The sequence below is a fragment of the Caloenas nicobarica genome, chromosome 1 (assembly GCF_036013445.1).
Source record: "Caloenas nicobarica isolate bCalNic1 chromosome 1, bCalNic1.hap1, whole genome shotgun sequence".
NCBI classification, from domain to species: domain Eukaryota; kingdom Metazoa; phylum Chordata; class Aves; order Columbiformes; family Columbidae; genus Caloenas; species Caloenas nicobarica.
In genome coordinates, this window is record NC_088245.1 from 17210864 (window position 1) to 17230509 (window position 19646).

General features: G+C 48.2%; 2 protein-coding genes across 5 annotated transcripts in view; one reads left to right on the forward strand and one right to left on the reverse strand.

Annotated features, from left to right (window-relative positions):
* Positions 1-270: 270 nt before the first annotated feature.
* On the reverse strand, positions 271-17562 carry LOC136001099 (histone H2B 5-like). Its single transcript, XM_065655162.1, has 2 exons — positions 17461-17562; positions 271-2340 (listed from the first exon to the last, which is right to left on the reverse strand). The coding sequence occupies exon 2, from the start codon at positions 2305-2307 to the stop codon at positions 1927-1929; it is 381 nt and encodes a 126-aa protein (XP_065511234.1). The 5' UTR covers positions 2308-2340; positions 17461-17562; the 3' UTR covers positions 271-1926.
* Positions 17563-17785: 223 nt separating this feature from the next.
* Positions 17786-19646, forward strand: part of GRAMD4 (GRAM domain containing 4) — an 82153-nt gene continuing 80292 nt past the window's right edge. For all 4 annotated transcript variants that reach the window (XM_065658223.1, XM_065658224.1, XM_065658225.1 and 1 more), the window contains exon 1: positions 17786-18075. In XM_065658223.1, the coding sequence (XP_065514295.1) occupies positions 18047-18075 (29 nt within the window). In that variant the 5' untranslated portion in view covers positions 17786-18046. The remainder of the gene's footprint in view (positions 18076-19646) is intronic.

A 19646-nucleotide genomic window follows, 5' to 3' on the forward strand; every position in this document is an offset into this window, starting at 1 on the left:
CTGTTTTCGGGTGTGGGGTGTTCAAACCCAAAGCAGCAGGATGGGAGCAGGCCGTCAGCAACTTGACCTTCACTCTCGCACAGAGACCACACGAGACCCCACGCTGCTCTCGGGTTTCTGGGGTGCTCTTGGTTGAGCAGGTCCGCACGGTGCTTTCCTCAGACCAGCTGGAAAATGACTGCCATGCTGTTGTAAAAACAAGAAATAACTGAATCTCCTAGAGCTGCAGAGACCTTCAGCTCCAAAAGCAACATAAATTTGTCAAAGCTCCACATCACTCTCAAAAGTGTAAAGAAACAACAAAGAGATAAAGGTAGGGGAAAGCGAGAGATGTACTACAAGGCTGCTATTTCAGGGTATGAATTAAAAGCAAGGTCTTGGGGTTTGGGGAGAACCTGCACTCAGTTCTGGCTCCTATGTCTTTGCTGCCCTTTTTATTTGCAGAATAAGCTGCAGAAAGCAGTTGTTATTTTTGACATGAATATTTTTTATCTGAGTGCTGCTGCCTACCACAGATTTTGATATTTTGTTTTTAATGTTGGCTAATTTTGTGTTTTGAGTAGGAAGCTTCAACTTCACACCAATTCTACACATGCTCTTCTGCTATCCAGCAGTTTGGGAAGATAAACTTGCAACCAAGACATCCTTCCACTAATCTCTATGGCTTTTATCAGCATTTTATTATTGCTTACCTTATTGTGGAATTTGGGAAGACGTGGGGAGTATCTGAAGTAATTTAAAATTATTTAACCTTTAAAATATCACTGGGATGCCAGCAAGTGTCCCTGTATATCCACCCAGCCCATATTTTGCTTTTGCTTTCTAGCCGGTGTATAAAGCAGGGAAGGCAGGGCCAGGTGAGCTGCCCGCCGGGATCTCTGCGGCAGCTGCCTCTCCCCCAGGCTGCATTAACCACGTCTGCTCCCACTCCAGATGCCTTCCCAAATCCTCAGTCCCCTCCCAGCACCTCTGTGCTGTTTGCCCTGCACCACCCCAGCACCCACAGAAGAGGGGACCCCTTGGGCATCAGCCCATCTCGCCCATGGTTATGGTGGAAGGGAGCACCCAGGCAGTGTTGAGGCAGGAAAAGTCTTCAAAAAGCAGCAGAATTAGCAAGGTCTTGCACATCAAAGCAAGTCCTAAAGCAGGCAAAGCAGCAGCCAGGGAAGGTAGCGACCCAGTCCCAACATCCCCCCTTGTCCATCCGTCTGCCTTGGCACAAGGTGGGAGGTAGCGGGCAGCTCCAGCGCCGGCACCCTCAGCCTGCTCGATGGCTCATCCATCAGGAGTGATGAGGAGGAAAAGCGCTTGGTACCAGCCCAGGCATCTGCCTGCCTGCCAGGCTTGCTCTTTAAAACAGGCTGTCAAGCACAGAAAGCTGTTGAATCAATATGGATTTTATTCTACAGTTCGTGCCCAGTAGCTGTCGATGGCACTTCTGCCAGCACGGGGTGGGCTGTGCTGCTGTACACCAGGATGGATCTAGGCTATGAGGGAGAGGAGACCAGCGCTGACTCCTCAGTGCTCGTCTTGGATGACTGTGAGAGAGCAGCCAAACAGGAAGACTTCAGAGACAGCCTCTCTGTGTTGCCGCTGTCTCCCCTGCCAGCGCCAAACATGCACATTTGCCAAGCACAGAGGAGGATTTGGATATATTGCAGTCGGTCAGTCCTTCGGATGAGATGTGAAAGCAGAGGCCCCCTCCATCAGCCTTGCAGAAACCATCGCACGTCCCAAACAGACTATGAAAATCAGCTGACATCCAGATCACCGTCCCCTCTTCCGCTTGACAGCTTCTCATGCCCATCCCAAAGCTGTGAATTGTGGTGGATAATAGCTGTGACGTTTATCCGGACTGTGACTGCCTACCTCTGCTTGCACAGAGGGTCTGGTGCTTGATGGTCCTGTTGGAGAGGTGGCGTCCGGCTACTTGGAGCTCGTGTACTTGGTGACCGCCTTGGTGCCCTCTGAGACAGCGTGCTTGGCCAGCTCTCCTGGGAGCAGCAGGCGCACGGCTGTCTGGATCTCCCGGGAGGTGATGGTGGAGCGCTTGTTGTAGTGGGCCAGGCGGGAGGCTTCTCCAGCGATGCGCTCAAAGATGTCGTTGACAAAGGAGTTCATGATGCCCATGGCCTTGGAGGAGATGCCGGTGTCAGGGTGGACCTGCTTCAACACCTTGTAGACATAGATGGAGTAGCTCTCTTTCCTGCTCTTGTGTCTCTTCTTATCGCCCTTCTTCTGGGTCTTTGTCACAGCTTTCTTGGAGCCCTTTTTGGGGGCAGAGGTGGACTTTGCTGGCTCTGGCATCCTGAGAGCTCTTTCTCTGGGTCTGGGAGCGGCCTGGAAAGAAAACCAAAAAATCAAATTATTATTTGTTCTTTTATAGTGTGGTTTTCCTGAAAGATGAGAGAGTCTTGAGTTGGAGACAAGCCACATCCCTGAATCTGAGACAAACACCCCATGACCCTGTGCAAACATTTTTTAACTGCCAGTGAGAACTCCTCTGGTTTGTGTATGTTTTTGTGTTGTTTTCTGTTTAAATCCCTGTAACACTGGCCTTGTAAACATCATTGAACCCAGGCCTAGTTGGCATCCGCTTTGTGAATACGGGCTGAGGGTGAACATATTTCTGAGAAGAACATTGCTGTTCCAAATAAAACACTAACTGCAGCATGGATTAAACTAAGTCTTGCTGGAATTGGCTGCAGACTGTTGCAAAGCATCATTGAAACCACCTGAGATTGGACAAAATAATTTTATACTGTCATTACAGTCTCCGATAGACTCTGACTATTGGCTCCAAGAGACAGCTGACTGTACGCTAACAGAAAGATGGTCATAACACTGGGTGTCTCCTCTACACTACAGATTTACATGTGTTTTCCTGTGTGGGTCAAGGGAATAACTGTTGTAACCTGGTAAACGGTTTTGTGTTTCAGAGGGTATGCGCGAGCTCCCTTGAAAAGCAAGGCTTCTTTAGGCTTTGCTGGAGGATCAGCTTCCAGCATCACCCCAGGGCTTGGGCTTTTACTGCTCTGTGCCTTCTTTGAAGATGACCCAGGAATTACAGTCTGCTGGCCAAGAGAGACTGAAAGAGAAAAAAGAGCTTCAGGGCTGATGGCACATGGGGAAATGGATAGAAGTAAACAGGAGGGAGAAAGCTGGGCTGTAACATATGGTCTGCACACACAGAGCATCAGAGAAGGACCTAAATGGTGCCTGTGCCAAAGCAACGGCTGCAGGCCCAGCCCTGCCTCTCCTCCTCAGGAAGGAGTGAGATTTGAATGATTCATAGAATGTCCTGAGTTGGAAGGGACCCACAAGGATCATTGAGTCCAACTCCTGTCCCAGCATACGACAACCCCACAGTTCACACCATGTGTCTGAGGGCCTTGTCCAGTCTCTTCTTGAACACTGTCAGGCTTGGGGCTGTGACACCTCCCTGGGGAGCCTGTTCCAGTGTCCAGCACCCTCTGGGGGAAGAACCTTTTCCTAATGTCCAACCTAAACCTCCCCTGGCACATCTTCCTGCCATTCCCTTGGGTTCTGTCAGATGCCGCCCTCTGTCCTGGCCTGGCTTCTCCACTGGTGCCCATGTCTGTGGCCAAAGCCAGACGCAGCAGCTGTGTTGTAACCAAGTCTACAAGAAGCTGGCGGTTCCTCCCCGTGGGAGAAGGTGTCTTCAATGCTGAGGCTGGATTTACAAGCCCACGTCTTGGTGGATACCAGCTCTTGCTTCCAAATCACGTGAGAAACCTCCACAGCTCCAAACCCTCAGGAGGTGAGATGCTGCCTTCTGCCTGCGACAAGCACCAGGGCTGCTGCTGGCTGCCCTGCCCTATGAAGCACCAACGCTGGGCTGCGCTCTGGCAGGTGCTGGGCAAAGGGCAGCGCTGAGCACTGCAAGGGCAGGTGGGCACTGGTGGGATGCCAGGGAGCAGGGAGGGAATGTCCCCACCACAGCCCTCCCACACACCTGCCTGGCTAGAGGTGAAAGCTGGCACCTGTGCCACTGTACTGGGCACTGGTGAGGCCCCACCTTGAATCCTGTGTTCAGTTTTGGGCCCCTCATCATAAGAAAGACATTGAAATACTAGAGAGAGTGCTGAGGAGGCGATGAGGCTGGTGAGGGGCCTGGAGCACAAGTCTGATGAGTGGCTGAGGGAACTGGGGCTGTTCAGCCTGGAGAACAGGAGGCTGAGGGGAGACCTGATCGCTGTCTGCAACTGCCTGAAAGGAGGTTGTAGCGTGGAGGGGGTTGGTCTCTTCTCCCAAGTAGCAAGTGATAGGACAAGAGGAAATGGCCTCAAGTTGCACCAGTGGAGGTTTAGATTGAATATTAGGAAAAAAATCTTCACGGAAAGGGTTGTCAGACATTGGAACAGGCTGCCCAGGGAGGTGGTGGAGTCACCATCCCTGGAGGTGTTTAAAAGGCGTTTAGACGCGGTTCTTAGTGACATGGTTTAGTGCTAGAGTTAGGTTATGGTCGGACCCGATGATCCTGAGGGTCTCTTCCAACCGAAATGATTCTATGATTCTCCCTCAGCACTGAGTTTTTCCTCAAGCAGTTTCTTCCTTGCCATTAACGGGAGTTTTGCCTTTGTGAGGCCTGAGAGGCTCGTTCAAGTTTAATTTGCTTCATCTTGCAAAAAGAAGTATTTTGTCATTCCAAAACGGGATGTTGTCTAACTAGGTGGAAAAGGCCAGTGTACAAGAAAATTTCACGTAACAGGCTGCAAGCACACCACCAGCTCCTTGCTGCACTAGAACCTCAAACTGCTCATGACTAAAGCATGCAAATATTAAACCAAAACAAAACAAATGGGTAAATACATATAAAACTCTCTCAAATCCCTGGAATAACTAGCAACCTAATCTCAAGTATGGAGGATAGGAAGAAAAAGAAAAGAAAACAAACAAACAAATGTATTGAAAGTTGTTGATGCTTTCTTCTAGTTAGCTTTGGGTTTTGAGCATTAATACATTTTCCTACTTTCAGGAAACCTGTGGTTATAACATATGTGGTTATACCACCTGGCAATCATAAATTAACATATTTTGCTGACTTTTTAAAGTTAAAACCAGGGTTTTTTTCTCACGTTGTAAGAGTAGTTCTCCTTCAGGTGAGCTCAGCCCTGGCAAAGCTTCATGGCCCAGTGAGCTGAGCAACATCGAAAACCATGGACAATGACGCTTTGCTTTGAGGGTACCCAGGCGCGCCCTCCTACATCAGCTTCTCACCTTTTCTTTAAAATCTCCAAAGAGATGATTCTCACCAAACTATCTGCTTCACTCTGCCACCTCATGTCCTTAATTTTTCTGGGCATTCTTCCCAGGGGAGGCATTTGGAAAGGCAAGTGTTGGACTGCCCTGAAAGTCCTGGACACCCTTCAAAACTCTGACACCTGCCCCCTTTTAACCACTGCACATTCTTCCTCCTGTGAAACTGTGATTTTTCTTCTTCTACTTGGGAAGCAACATCAGGAAAAAAATCCCCTACTGCTCTTGTTTGCAGACTGGAAAACAAGTCTTTTCAATGGAAAGACATTTTTCCAAGAGAAGAAATAACTGTGCACTTGCTTCTCTCTTGAGCTGATTTCCTGACTGAAAAACACTGCAACTGAAAAATGCTGGTGACTATTTCTTAGGCTTTTTAAAAAATGTGCCCTTCTAAAATATACATTAATTGTTAAGTGCACTCATACTGCAGCTTTTAAAAAATGAATACAGCATTTGAAAGGCACCAGAGTGATTTCATATGTCTTCAGAAAAAGGTCACACCTACAGGACATCTCTGTCCATTTGGCTGGCTAATGCTCTTGGGTAGCATAGCCAGGATCTCGCTCTTCTCCCATGTACAGCTGTGATGAGGGAAGTGATGATGATAAAGCTCAGGCATCGGCACAAAAGCTTCAGTGTCCTTGCGGCCCTCCACCCGTTTCTTTGCAGCCTACAGTTTAACAGGTAAATAACAGCTTCTCTGGGAACAGGTTGTCTTCCTTCCAGTTTGTTTGGGCAGTGCCTAGCACAAGGAGCCTGACTGTGTTTGCTAGGTGCTAAATAAATAATGCTAATAATGGCCAACAGTATCACCAACCCTTCTGTCAACAGTGCAACACAATCCACAGGCAGGTGCTGCTCTAGTATGAAGACAGAAGTGGGATTATTCCCAAAGTGCCCATATGGAGAGTTTCCTGAGGGAAAACCAGGTGACCTTTAAAAAAATGGTTTATTTTCATGAAAATAGTTGCATTTTTTTTTCCTCATTCAAACAAAAAAATTAAAACCCGAAAAGGTTAATAATTATTAGTTTTTGTGTTTGCTATCATGCTGGACTTCTCTGCTGTGAGGGTGACCAAGCACTGGCACAGGTTGCTCAGAGAGGTCACAGGGTCTCCATCCTTGGCGATACTCAAAACCCAACTAGATGTGGCTCTGAGCAATCCACAGCAGCCGGCCCTGCTCTTAGCATGGGCTGGACTAAATGTTCTCCAGAGGAATCCCCAGCCTCAGCCATTCTGTGACTCTTGGAGCCTGAAGCCTGGTATCTCTCAGCCAGAACACGCTTTATGAGCTGTGTTCCCCCAACGGACACTTCCCATGGGATACTGCAGCCAGAGACTCCCACAAGGACCCTTAAGGAGGGGAGACGGTGCCGGTCTCCAGGTCCAAGCCACCCAGGTCCCTGGGACACAGGGTATGGCCATGCAGGAGGAGGCACTCTGAAGCATCACAGTGACATTTGGAAGGTTTTGGGCTTTTGAGGAAAATCTCTGGGCACATTTTTTTCTTTACAGCTTTGTACGCTCTGAGTCCATCAGTTATCAGTGCTGGCATTTTTTCCCTTCCTCAGAAAACCAACAACAAAACCAACCAGAGCATTTTTTCTCACCAGCTCCAAGCAGCAGCCTGCCTGCTGCTGGAAACCAGAGCGGTGTGGAGTGACAGATACATCTTCCTTTGTGTTGACACCCCTTTCTTCAGCATCATTAAAAGGAAAATGAACTGAAAACACATTCAAAGACACAAATCACCACAGTCTCTCAGATCTGAGATGGGAGAAAAGCTCCGCTGACAAACCCCACGTGAAGCCTGAAGCTGTCTGTTTTCCCCAGGCCTGATACACTGATGGAGAGAGACACAGCCGGGGAAGCTCCCATAGCATTTTTGTTCATTTTTGGCCTTGCTGCTGAGTCTACAGGACCAGTCCCAAGCTGGTGCCAGCAGTGTGCACGGGTGACCACAGGTGGCTATGAGCAGGCCTTTCCGACCCCTCCTCATGCAGGGCTGGAAACAGCACTCAGTTATTCCTTCTTTTTCCTATTAAAAGCTGTCCTTGCTGTGATGAGCTCTGTGGCATCCCCTGTAAATCCCCATGCCCACCAGTCTGCCTCCATGCTGTAATCTGCTAATCAGCCATAAAAGTTACATTTCTATAACCAGCACCTTGCTCTTAGGATGTTTTGGTGAAAAACTAAACATTCAAGCTCTTGTCTTTCAGACATCCGATATTGGCTAATCTTCTGATGATCTGTTTTAATCCTTGCTAGAGTAAATGAGAGCTAAGGGGATCTTGCTGCCCCTTAAATAGGAGTGTCCTGTTAGTTCTGTGCAATTATTGTCCCTTTCCCTAGCTTCTCTTGCTGTATAGAATAAAGAAAATTTGGCTTTAATCCTACATGTCAAGAAACGTAAAGTTAAATTAGCTGCTGCTTTTTGTTTTACTCTCTCTGAAACACAAAGAAAGGCAACAAATTAGGCAATGTTTCCACTGAAAGGAAAAGGCTTTCTAATGGCTTCATCTGCTCCAAAATGCTTGTAAGAGCACAGACAACGGATCTGGTAAAACAGTTTACAAATTACCAGATGTCAGCAAATGACTGTTGTTGGAACAGCTATTTGCGCAGACTGCAAACCCCCTCCCTTTTATAATGTACGGCGATCTACCTGGAACTTATTAAACAAGAATTTGTTCATCTTACAGGTGCCACTAATATCTGAGCAAACAAGCAGATATTTTATTATTATTTGTTAGCAAGCTCTCCCTAGGCAGTAAAGCAGACCAGAAGCATGATGAGTCACCGTGAGACATTGGTGATGCTGCCTCATGTGCAAAAACTGATAGTCATATTTTGGACTGAAAATAATTTTTCTCTTAGTATGTTGTCCATCATGTGATGATGAAGTAATAATTTGCTTTCTTCTGAAGTAATGAGGAGGAGAATTTCCTAGAATAAGGTAAACTAGTCTGAAACGCCTGATTTCTTCTCATGGTAGAAGGGCATGGAGATCAGTTTTGGGATGCCAGGTGTTCTCCTAGGTAATCCAGTATTGATAGTAAAGTCCCATATGCTCTCCTGCTTTTTATATGATTGCTTCAGTAAAGTTATCATTTAAATGGTTAACTTTTAACTTTGGATGCACACATGCAATTCTTCTACTGAAGAGATTTATGCTTGTGTGTTGAACCATGAAAATATCTTAAAATTTAAGATGTCCTCTCCTCATTAATGTATAAAGAAATCCTATAAACTCACCCCCTGACACAGGTACACTATGTCCTACAGCTTTAGAAGAAATACAAGCAGAAGAGAGCACTGAGGTATGCTGGGCACTACCTTTTCTTATCATTGCTTGAGTTAACACGCTGCTTGGGAGTTCAGTACAAGATATCCTTATGGTAACCCTTTATTTTCTCTTTTTGAGATTTTCTATTTATGATTTTAGAAAACAGATCTTTAATCACCAGCAACTGTGCAACTTCTGCTCAAGCTGCAAGTACATCTTGGGGTTGTGGGGGTATCAATCAGAGACGCTTATGTACAAAGTAAGGAGCAGGACCCTGAATCACAGCTCCCAGCAGAGAACATACACTTATTTTTTAAAGAAAATACAATCTTATTCATGAGCCAAGCAGAGCAACAGAGGGACACAGTACTGTAAGGAGAATGACTGCCAGGAGGCTAAATACTACTGTCCTTACTCTGATTAAAGGAGTACTTTAAGGAAGTCAACGGGGTTTAACCTGTCCATGAAACTACAAGTATGATGTTTGGAGATGCTCAGCACCAACAGCTGACATTGATTTCCACTGGAATCCAGGAGACTCAGTACTTTATAAAAATCAGACTCCGCATGTTAGAAGGGTTTTATTACGGGGAATAACTGAGTAGTTAAACAAGCTTTAGCATGACTTTTATCTGCTCTTTATAACAACACTCATTAGCTACCTGCTTTGGAATCTCTCTGATCTACATGCTTGACCAACAGGACCTAATTAAATGCAAAAAGGAGAAATGATGTTTCGTGTAAATCAATACCTGTTCAATGTTTAAGAGAGTACACCCAGTACCAGCATTTGCTACCATTACACTCCAGTCAGCTTTCCCTCAAAGACTGCCAGTGTTTAAGAGAAACCTGTACTACCCCAGCCGTCTCCTGAGAGCCCTCAGCACTAACACAGTCCAACAGGGAACACAACCAGGCTCACTCCCTTCCTGGGGTTTTATCAGTAAGTCCAAACCTGAATAAAACGCAAACTTCAACACAAGCTTCCTCTCCAAGTCATCAGCACTTGCTGCTTCTGCCATGAATTCTTTCTATAAGCAACAGGCTTCTGTTCCTGTCATATCCCACTTCAACTCAATCAGACCCACTGGAGGTGAACCTGTCAGCAGCACCTTTGTGTCCTGGTGCAGGGTTTAGCTCCTGTCCTTAGACTAATTCAGCAAAGTTGCTCTGAAGGCAGGAAGAGGTCAGAGCCTGCTATGACTTACAGACAGAGGATCTCCAGCTGACCTGGAGCAATCCTGCTGGGCAGGAGAAGCAAGCAAGGCATCACAGCAGCTCAGCTACTTGGCAGCATCACAAGCTCCACAAATCTTCTCTGTGATTTTCAAAGTACAGATGACTGGAGACGGATATGAGAACAAAAATCATAGGTGGCCAGGGTCTGTAGTACTAGCGACGCATCACACTCAGAAAGCTGCTTTACAAGACATTCTGTGCTACTGAAAATAAAAAGCATAGATTCAAAATAAATTGCTCTGTGCTTAACAAAAATGAAAAATCACTTGATCTTTGGCCTAATTATTTCAGTTTCTCTGGGAAAGCAGAAGACCATATACTTAGTCCATTGTATCTAAATAACTCCTACAATGGAGCTACACTCTCTAAACTAGTAATGATACTACAACTAAAGAACTGCTATGGCATTTAAGCAAATTATTTGTATGGAGTAACGGAGAATTATCAAAATTCTTGACTATTTTCATTGGTGCTGAAACAGGCATCCATTAAAAAGGTGCTACTTCAGCCATGGCCAAAACCATGAAAAGCTACAGCCCAACACCTGCAGGCCATGAGGGGAACGTGGGTGGGAGAGGGAGAAGCCCCAGGAGATGAGAGCTGGTTCTGTCAAGGCAGGAGTTAGGCAGGAACCAACGCAGACACATGTGGCACCTCTTCCACACGCTCCATCCTCAGGTTTCAGTAGGTTTCTGTGACCTTTTCCAGTGCTACAGATAATTTGTGTAGCAAGAAAAAACGACAACAGGAGTTGTACGCCAAAATGTTTACTCTGGCCATACCACGTTGACTGGGAATAATACACATAGATAGAAAACCATGCTGAAGTGGAAAGCTGTATTACCAAATTAGAATGAAGATCAGACCAAGGTCATTAAGGCTTTCAAGAGTGATGTGATAGGTGTCACAATGTATTACCATGTTCTCAGCGACGAGGTGAAAGAAGCCCAGCAAAACTTTTTGACAACCTTCACACCTTGTATGTGGGTCTAATGCACGTATGCTCAACAGACCCAGGCAGTGAGCACCACCAGCTTTCCTCCTACATGCGGAGAAGGAGGCAGGAAGGGCATGACGTGTGCAGCTGCCATCAATCACGACTGACATTCCTCCTAAATGAGAGCCTATAGCTTCGCTTGTCATTTCCCATTACTCACAGCTCAGCAAGTCCTGAAAATGACTAAAAAACCCCCAAAACCACTAGTGGAAAGCAAGCAATTAATGAAAAAGTCAGGAATATGTGAAAGCTGCTTTATCATGGCTGTAAAGCAGAGTGTAACTGCAGGAGCATGGGTACCACACAGGTACATCCAGAAGGACTGCATGCCATGCCGTGCCACAAACTAGAGGGCAGCGGGTGGCACCGAGTCAGATTTCATTGCTACAGGATACTCAAAATATTGTAACGTGTGCTTAAATAATTAATTTGGCATGGCAATAGCAATTTTACTGTAAAATGGAGATGTGTGACTATTACTGAAGCCTGTGGGGAAACAAAGATAAATGTCCTTCTCCAGAACTCACATCATCCAATAACCAGATCAGGGATAGGATCCAGGACTGCTGACACCTTCCTCTGCTGCAGCCACTAGATCACCTTGCCACAGGCGGAGAGTGATCTTCTGCACCGAGCAGGAAAACAGAGCCCGCTCCACGGGAGGAGAGAGAACAGCGTGGCTGGGACAGCCACTCTGCTGAAGAGGGGAGCTGGCTGCACTCCAGAAATAGATGAGGGGTGAGCACTACAGACACAAGAGTTATTGAAGCCAAAAGTAAACTCTGGAACAAGCACTGACAATAAACTGTTTTAAAATGTTCATGGATAAATTTACACTGGAGATGAGAAGAAGGAACCTCACATCCTTACTTGGAAGTGGGAAGATGAGGGCAACAGAGGAGGGGAGAAAGATGAAGAAACCCATATCTTCCATAGTTCAAAGACAAAATGGATTTATTTATTTTTTTTTTAGGATTGCTGGCATATGGCTCTGGCAATAGCAAGTAACTGCTCTGTATTAACCAGACCCCACTGTTCTATGTTGCTGTGCTACTGAAGAATTATTCTCAAAACGCACTGAGGTCCTTTACTTTGCATTTCTCTTTATTTTTTTTCTTTATTGCTCCTTCCTTCTTTCTCTGACACCCATTACAAGTGCCAGGAGATTCAAAGCCCCAGGAAGTTTGCTGCCACTCGGTCCCATCCCACATGTGATATTTGCACAGAGACCAATACATATCTTTGAATGACCAGCCATGGGGTTGAAAAGCTTGCAGTTCGCCAGAAACATTAAAAAAAAATGTTTCAAGCCAGGTTAGCCCATGTGCAAACTCCACACCACACAAACTGCCTGTGAAGAGTGTTTTAATTTAGCTCTAATTTGTGATAACATCATTATCACATGGACTTAGTGTGCTAGTCACTATACTGACACAAGCTAAAAAAGGCCACTTCCCTCCCAGAGAAATCAAAACATAATCAGGGATACATCAATATCTGCATCAGGCAAGGGTGCAAAGAGCTCTCTGCTGAAGACTTGGGTGCAACCACCAGACCAGCAGTGAAGAACATGGGCATTGCTGGACAAAGTAACAGCCCCAAAATGCCAGCGGTCCTGGCTGGTCAGCAGCAACTAGAACGTTCAAACGTAAGGCTTGCTTTTCAAAACACAGGCGGGTTTTCAAAGGCAGTAGGTTTAAAATGTCAGCAGAGTGCCACATTATCTGTACCACACTGTTATTTTTAGCCACCCGCGGCTCCATCCTCCCACACTCACTTTCCTCCGGAGGCTTCCACACCTTTAGTTTCCCCACTGCCATGGTCTCCCAGCCTGTCTCTCTCAGATGAAGTGCCCACCCTTTGCTCTCCTCCCTGCTGGTGCCTCTGGCAGCGCTTACCCAGCAGAGCTCGTTAGTGCCTCTGCTTCAAGCAGCACGTCTTTGCAAGGGACTCCTCAGTCCTTGAGTTGTGCCCTGGTTATCAGGCAGGTGCAGTCGATGAGAAGGACAATCAGAGCCAGGCTGAGAACCCACAGTGCAGGAGAGGAGAGAATAAGGGGATTAATTCTGGTGTGGGAGGAAAAGGGAGGTGTGACAGGAAGGGGAGATAGCTGCAGCATCCATATCTTCAGGGTAGAGCTGCTGTATCTGAAATGCATTTTAAGGCTTATACAGATCAAGAATGGAAATAAGCCATATTTATATTGGCTGTAGTCAGATAGCTTGTTCCTGATGGGATGCTCCCTGCCTCCTATCTTGTAGCACCCCTCTTGTTACTCAATCATTTTCCAGGTACCCACAGAGGACCCAAGGAGGACTTCTCCCTTTCTGTCAACATGGCAGCAGCTTCTCTGCCCTTCCTTCATCCATATCTGTCAACAGCTCACTCATTTTTTTTTTCAGTTCTTCCTTCCCATTCCTTGATTCTGCCTGACCTTGTGACAGAGAAATGCGGAGACTCTTATCAAACGCTTTCTCTAGTTCTCCTTCACACAAAGATTTCTCTTTAAGCCCTGAGCTCCAGAGTGGTCTCAGCTCTCTCCTCCTCCCTGCACCTCGTTCTGTTAATATCTTCTGCAAAAATGTCACAAGCTTTTCTGCTCAAGTTTCCTCTCACTTTCCAGGGTAACTCATGTCCCCTTTGTGACTCCCGATAGCGTTCCTGGAGGAGCACTTCCAGGTCCTCCCACACCTTCTTCCATTGCCTCCTGCGCATACTCTATTGTATTGCCACCTTTGTTCTTATTCCCATCTTCCTGTCTTCCTTCCTTTTTTCTTGACAAATTTCAGTCTACTACATACAATCTCACTCCTCACAAAGAGACAGGATCATATACGTTACACAAACAGGTTATGAGGACAGATCTTATGTGCCCAAAAGCACGTCCATTTTGCCCTGACTCTGTCTGTTGGTCTAATATCAACATTACCTCTGTGGACAAAACCTTGCCCTCTTAAACCCTTGATCATCACAGCTACAACTGCAGTTTTCTCCTCAGTGCACACCCCCTGCAGTGATTACCTCAAGGATGGTCCCCTACCTTCAGCTGACGGCATCTCAACCCTCCAGGTTGACCTCATGTCAGAGATCAGGCCCCTGCAAATGGAAACTCTCTCTTCCCTGACCCTGAGGTAAACACCAGATTTTAGCAAACAACACAGAAAACCTTATTGCAATGGATCACCTGTGTATTTTCAGCAAATTCAGAAAGAAAACCAAACCCTATTCTACAAGAAGTTCTAAGGATGATTTGAAAGATAAACAATCCCCCTGATAGGTCACATCTCCAAGAGGGTCGGTGAAATAATATGACAAGGGTGGTGATTAACTCTCACCACAAAGGAAAATGTTGAGCTGATGTAGGTGGCATATAAAATCCCCCACTCCCTTTATGAGTCAGGTAAGCTGCCAGAAAGCAGAGGTGGAATCCGTGGGATGGAGCTGTTTTCATTCCAGCCAGTTAGTAGTATGCATTTTGAAAGACAAAAAAAAAAAATAATTACTAAATCAGATTTTTTTTAACTAAAACTCTTATTTAAATAGCAAAATCTAACATTTGCCCTTGATCCTCAATGATGCTGTTTGTAGTCAGTGATATTCAAAGGGAAATAATATTAAACAACTCCATTCCCCACCTCCTGAGGTTAATGTTGCATTTTTGGGTTATGCATCTTTTCTTCTGTCTCCTACCCAATGCATATGATCCTGCAGTCACAGCTCTCTCCTCTGGCTCTGGCTCCAGAAGAAAGGGAAGCTGACAGCAGAGATCCCAGTCTCGCCCCACACAGAGCCCTTTTCAGAGGCAGAGCTTATTTCTGACGAGGAAAAAAGCATTTCTCTCCCAATAGCTGCACAAAAGTGGCTTAACAAACGCATAAAACAAAACAATGGGGGGAAAAAGAAAAGCATTTGGTGGGGTCTTATTTTAGATCAGTCTATGATGCACTGGATAATTCAAATAGATGGTTGTGTCCCTCACCTAAAATTGTAGACTTTTCCTTACCAAAAATCAGAAAGTCAGAAATGTGAAGAAAATGCCAGCAGTTCAGGGGGTTACAGTTCTCCTCTGGGACTGTCAGTGGGAGCACAATAACCGCTCTGTTCACAGTGCAGCCTGCGCGAGCTGCTTTCTCACTTCCGAATTTAGGAACATTTCCCACATACTTAATTCTCCAGTCTACCCCGTGCGTGTCCTTGAGGATGGGCAGGAGCTGCCTGTTTCAGGTGCTGAGAAAGACATGCAATAGGATCAGACTATCAACATCAGTTATTTCTTTGTTTCAGCTGGAGAACGCAAGATTTGCCGTGGAGACATATGTATGCACATATATGGATGCAAATGGAAGTCAGGAGAAAGGATGCGGGAGGACAATGAACAAAGGAAAAGTGTGGGGAAAAAATCTCAAGAGGAAGGTACAGCAAGGTAGTGGACTGAAGTGAGATGTCACAAAGGAGACAGCAAGACGGTATAAGAACCAGGACCGAAAAGGAGAAAAAAAAAAAAAAAAAAAGGAAGAAGAAGATATATGAAAGAGGACAAAAATGAGAGAAAAGGTGTGAGTGGAGAAAAAGTGGAAAGAAAGGAGAAGGTAAAGTAAGTAGCACAATCTTTAGAAAGACAGAAATACTGAAGCATAAATAAGACACAGACAAGAGAGAGGTGAAGGGTCATAAGGAGATGGAAAGACCTTGCACACCAGAGAAGATGTGAAATAAGCAGTTGGAGAAAAAAAATCACCTGCTAGAACAGTGCTTTCGAGAGTCATGGGTGAGAGGTGCTGCTGCCCCAACGAGGGAGAGTCAAGCCGTGGGAAGTGACAGGCTAAACCCAAGGAGAACAAAGGATGAGGCCAGGAGAAGACAAATGATATCCTTGTACTAGGTTGCTCCCTTTTGTCTAAAATACAAATCTTGAAGGTCATTGAAATTGCCACTAAGACTTTACATCCGAAACTTTTTTAAAAAACCCTCATTTTTTCCAATATAATCCTCCTTCCTCCTTCTTCTCTCCCTATGTTGAATTAAATTAATTACTGTACACTCCACAGTTAATACCTCCCTGCCAGGGAAGAAAACCCCAGACACCATTATGCTTAAAGCAGACCTTGCTCTCTGGCTCCCTTTGCCTATAGAGGCTTCTGTAGAAATATTTCAGTAGACAAACTAGATTTCCTGCAGCTCCAAAATTACCATGATGGAGCTGGGTATCATGAGCAGGATGAGGAAAGAAAGAGGAAGCAAATAGGGGTGTACACTCAGGGAAAAGGCTTTTTTTGTTTTTCATAATTAGGAAATCTTACCAGTATAGAGGGAAAAAAAATGCTGCTGGTAAATACTCTGAGACTCCTTTGCACATCGAATAATAGGAACAAAAGAGGAGAGTGTGGGAAGTACATTAATATTATCAGATTCTTTCTGTTATTAACATGTGTTCAGTGTAATAAAAACATAATTGGGAAAATAGCACACTACAACACAACTGCTATGGAGGCTATAGAGTAAAAACCCCAGGAAGATCAAATGGTGTTCCCAGGGCAGCACCAGTCTGAGAAACCAGAGCTTTATTAGTAGTAACAGGAGCAACATATGGAGATGAATGAAACGGTGTTTGCAAATGTGATATGCAATTGCACGTTTTCGCTTGGCTTTCCTTTTTCACAATCTGACTCAGCCTCCACATGGCTCCACTCCCCCATCTTTTGATTCATAAATTCTTGATCTCAAAAAATAAAGAGTTACAAAGCCAGCATGCAAAGGGCATGAGATGATGTGAAATACGATGACACCGGCGAGCGCAGAACGTGCCATCAGTCACCTCCCTGCAGACGGACAAACGTGCCGGAGCAAAGCAGCGGAGCCAGGGCCATCCCTGCCGGGGACTCACTGGAGGATGCTCCGCAGCAAACCACGGCTCCTCTGCGCTGCGCTAGAGCCAGGCACTGAGGTAGACAAATCTATTACAAAATTGTATAATATTGCTTACGTTGCACAACAGCCACTCCATTAGGCAGTCCCTGCATTGCCAAACCCAGAAGATGGGACATGAGAGCAACGAGAAATAACAGGGTTTCTTAAGGCGTATACTCCCTGTATATGTAAGCTACGGAAAAGACATCAGGGTTAACAAAAAGCAGTGCCAAACACAGCATTGCGTGAGCAATGGTGCACAGCCCTATATGTCTGCTCAGTAACTACCAAACGTGCATCGTGTTGACACAGAGGTGTCGATATGCACGAACGACCCTGCGGGACCGGGCTCCCCAGTGTGTGTGGTGAGGCTGCGTTCCGCCAGCCGAGCCGCGACCCCGCTGTCCCGCTGCAGCCCCGCACTGCGCGGCCCGGGCCGGTACCGGGCGGCGCCGCAGCCCCCGGCCCGACCCGGCTCGGGCACGTGTTCGCCTCCAGCCCCCGCTTAACCGGAGCGCAATCAGTTAGGATCACAGCAAAGCACGGGCAAAGCTACCGCCCTGTCTGTGCATTCATCAAGCCGGAGCACAACGAAGCCCCGACCCTGCCACAATGCACGGTACCGCTCCCCGCACATCGCACTACGGTACAGGCTGCACGACAGCACAGACAGCGCAATCCCCGCTGCAATGCATATAGCGGAGGGCGGCACAGACTGCACCATAAAGAGCCAGCACGGTATGGAGGACCTTGCCTGCTAGGCGTCTGGACTCCTCCGCAGGCGAGCACCAGGCGCCGGCGCGGCGCAGGGCAGGTGCACGCCGGGCGCGGCGGCGGGGCTGGGGGGTTTCTCGTTGCCGCTCCGCGCAGAACCTGCGGACGCCGCGCCGGGCGGACCGCGGGACCCGCGGGCGCTGGGGCCGGGCCGAGCCTGCCGGACGCCTCGCTCTGCGCCGCCGCCGCGCTCCCGCGGGCCGGGCCGCGCCGCGCCGCCCGCCCATAGGCCGCCCATAGGCCGCCCCACGGCCCCGCCCGCCCCCGCCTCTGCGGGCTCCCGCCGCGGGGCCGCCGGGGGCGGGGCGGGCGCTCGGCGCGGCCCCGGCGAGCGGCTCGGGAGCTGCGGCGGCGGCTGCGCAGGGCGCGCGGTACGGCCTCGGCGGAGGCGGACGGGTACCTGCTGCCGCCCGAGCCCGCAGCGGGCAGCGGCGCCGCGCTTCGTCCGGGGCTGAGCGGCCCAGCCCGGCCCCGGCGGCGCCCGGCCCACCGCAGCCCAGCGACCGGCGGCTCTCGGGGCGTCGCCTGGCTCCGGCGGCCTGGGCACCGCGGGGAGCGTGAATGAGAGTTTGCTCCGATTTACGAGCAGGGTGAGTGCCCCGCCGGGCCGCCTCTGTGGGGAAATAGTAGTGGGGTTTTTTTGTTTGGTTGGTTTTGTCCGAACCTTTCTATCCCCAGCCCGGCGCCGACGTCTCCGGGCCGGGGCGGCGGGGACTCGCTGGCCCCGCGGGCTGGGGGGCGGCCGCGCCCGGTCGCCCAGGGACGGGAACCCCCGGCTGAGGGCGAAGGGGGCGGCGGGGAGCGGACCGGGGGCTGCGGGGGGAGCCGCTGGGGAGCTCGGCCGGTGGTTCGGTCTTTCTGGGCCTTCAAACGCGTTTGCGGGAAACGAGAGACAGTCCCCGTGGGTGCCCGGCTGCCCCGCTCCGTTCCTCCTGGGGCGGGTGGGCTCCTCTCCTCCGCTCCCCGCTCCCCTCCGGCACGAAGGGCTGCGGGGACAGGGGCGCATCACCGCCGCCGTCCAGGTGAAACGCGGGGCCGGGAGTCACAGGCTGTAGTAAACACCGCGTACGTGGGGTGGCGGTGAACCCGGTAAAGGTCACATCTTTGTGTACAAACGCAGCTCGTCCTCGCTGGCCTCCCGAGCCCTTGGTGTCGTGGGGACCGTGTTGCGGCCGCTGGTATGCTGACGCGAGCTGCATCGCACCCACCGTTACCCTCTCCTGCCCCCCAGCCGGGGCGGCATCTGGGGAGCATCCGATTTGGAAATGAGACCTGGTAACGTTGTTCGTGTTGTGAATTTTGCCTCTTGAGCTTTAGCTGAGCCTGGCTGAACTAGAGGCTGGCCACATGTTCATATTGCGTAGTAGCCAGCAATCTACCCGTCCCTCAAATCATGCAGTGTCTGGATGCATCTCGATGTGGAGCGATGAGGCACAGCAGTGTTGGAGGAGCAGAGAAGCGCAGCAGAGAAGCGCTGCCGGAGAGCTTGCTGTCAAGAGGCAGAGGGCGGCAGGGCCGTGGCGCTGGGCAAATGGCTGGTTTACAGTCCAGGCTGCCAAACCGGGCTCCTTCAGAAAAGATCTGATAGGTGTGCACGTGGGCCTCCTGTGGGTTGTTGCTGGGTTTGAACGCACGTATGGGGCAAACAGGTGACAGTAACAGCTTTTTGTCGTGTTTTCATGCCATGCTTTGTTACTGCAGCTGCAGAGTTAGACTGAGTAGATGTGGTACTGTTAAGCTTGTGTGAATGTGGAGTGAATGATGGACAAGTTCTCGGGTATTGCATTTCCAGTGGTGGGTGAGGCGTGGGTGGGGAGGGGAAATGTTTAGTAAAGTAGGGATCCCTGGCGCCTGTGCTCTGCACTATCTGACAGTATCCTGCCTTAGTTTTTAAGATGCAATAAGTAGTTTTGTTTCTCAGAGGTGTGAGCTCTCTTAAACATTTTTTTTATGCCATATCTAGTTAACTAGTTATTCAAAAAGGAGGGTTTTTTTTTTTAGTCCTAGTCTATGTTTTGAAGCTGATATTTAAACTACTAGCTGTGAAGCTGCTAAAATAGAAAATTAACTGATGGTGTTATGATACCAAACTGTGCAAAAATCCCTGAAAGCCTGAGTTATGTTCACTGTTTTTCATATGGTGGCCACAAGTATGTCTGGC

What these genes read in the sequence shown, in the direction of transcription:
- LOC136001099 (XM_065655162.1), bottom strand. Translation starts at nt 2,307, where the DNA reads ATGCCAGAGCCAGCAAAGTCCACCTCTGCCCCCAAAAAGGGCTCCAAG.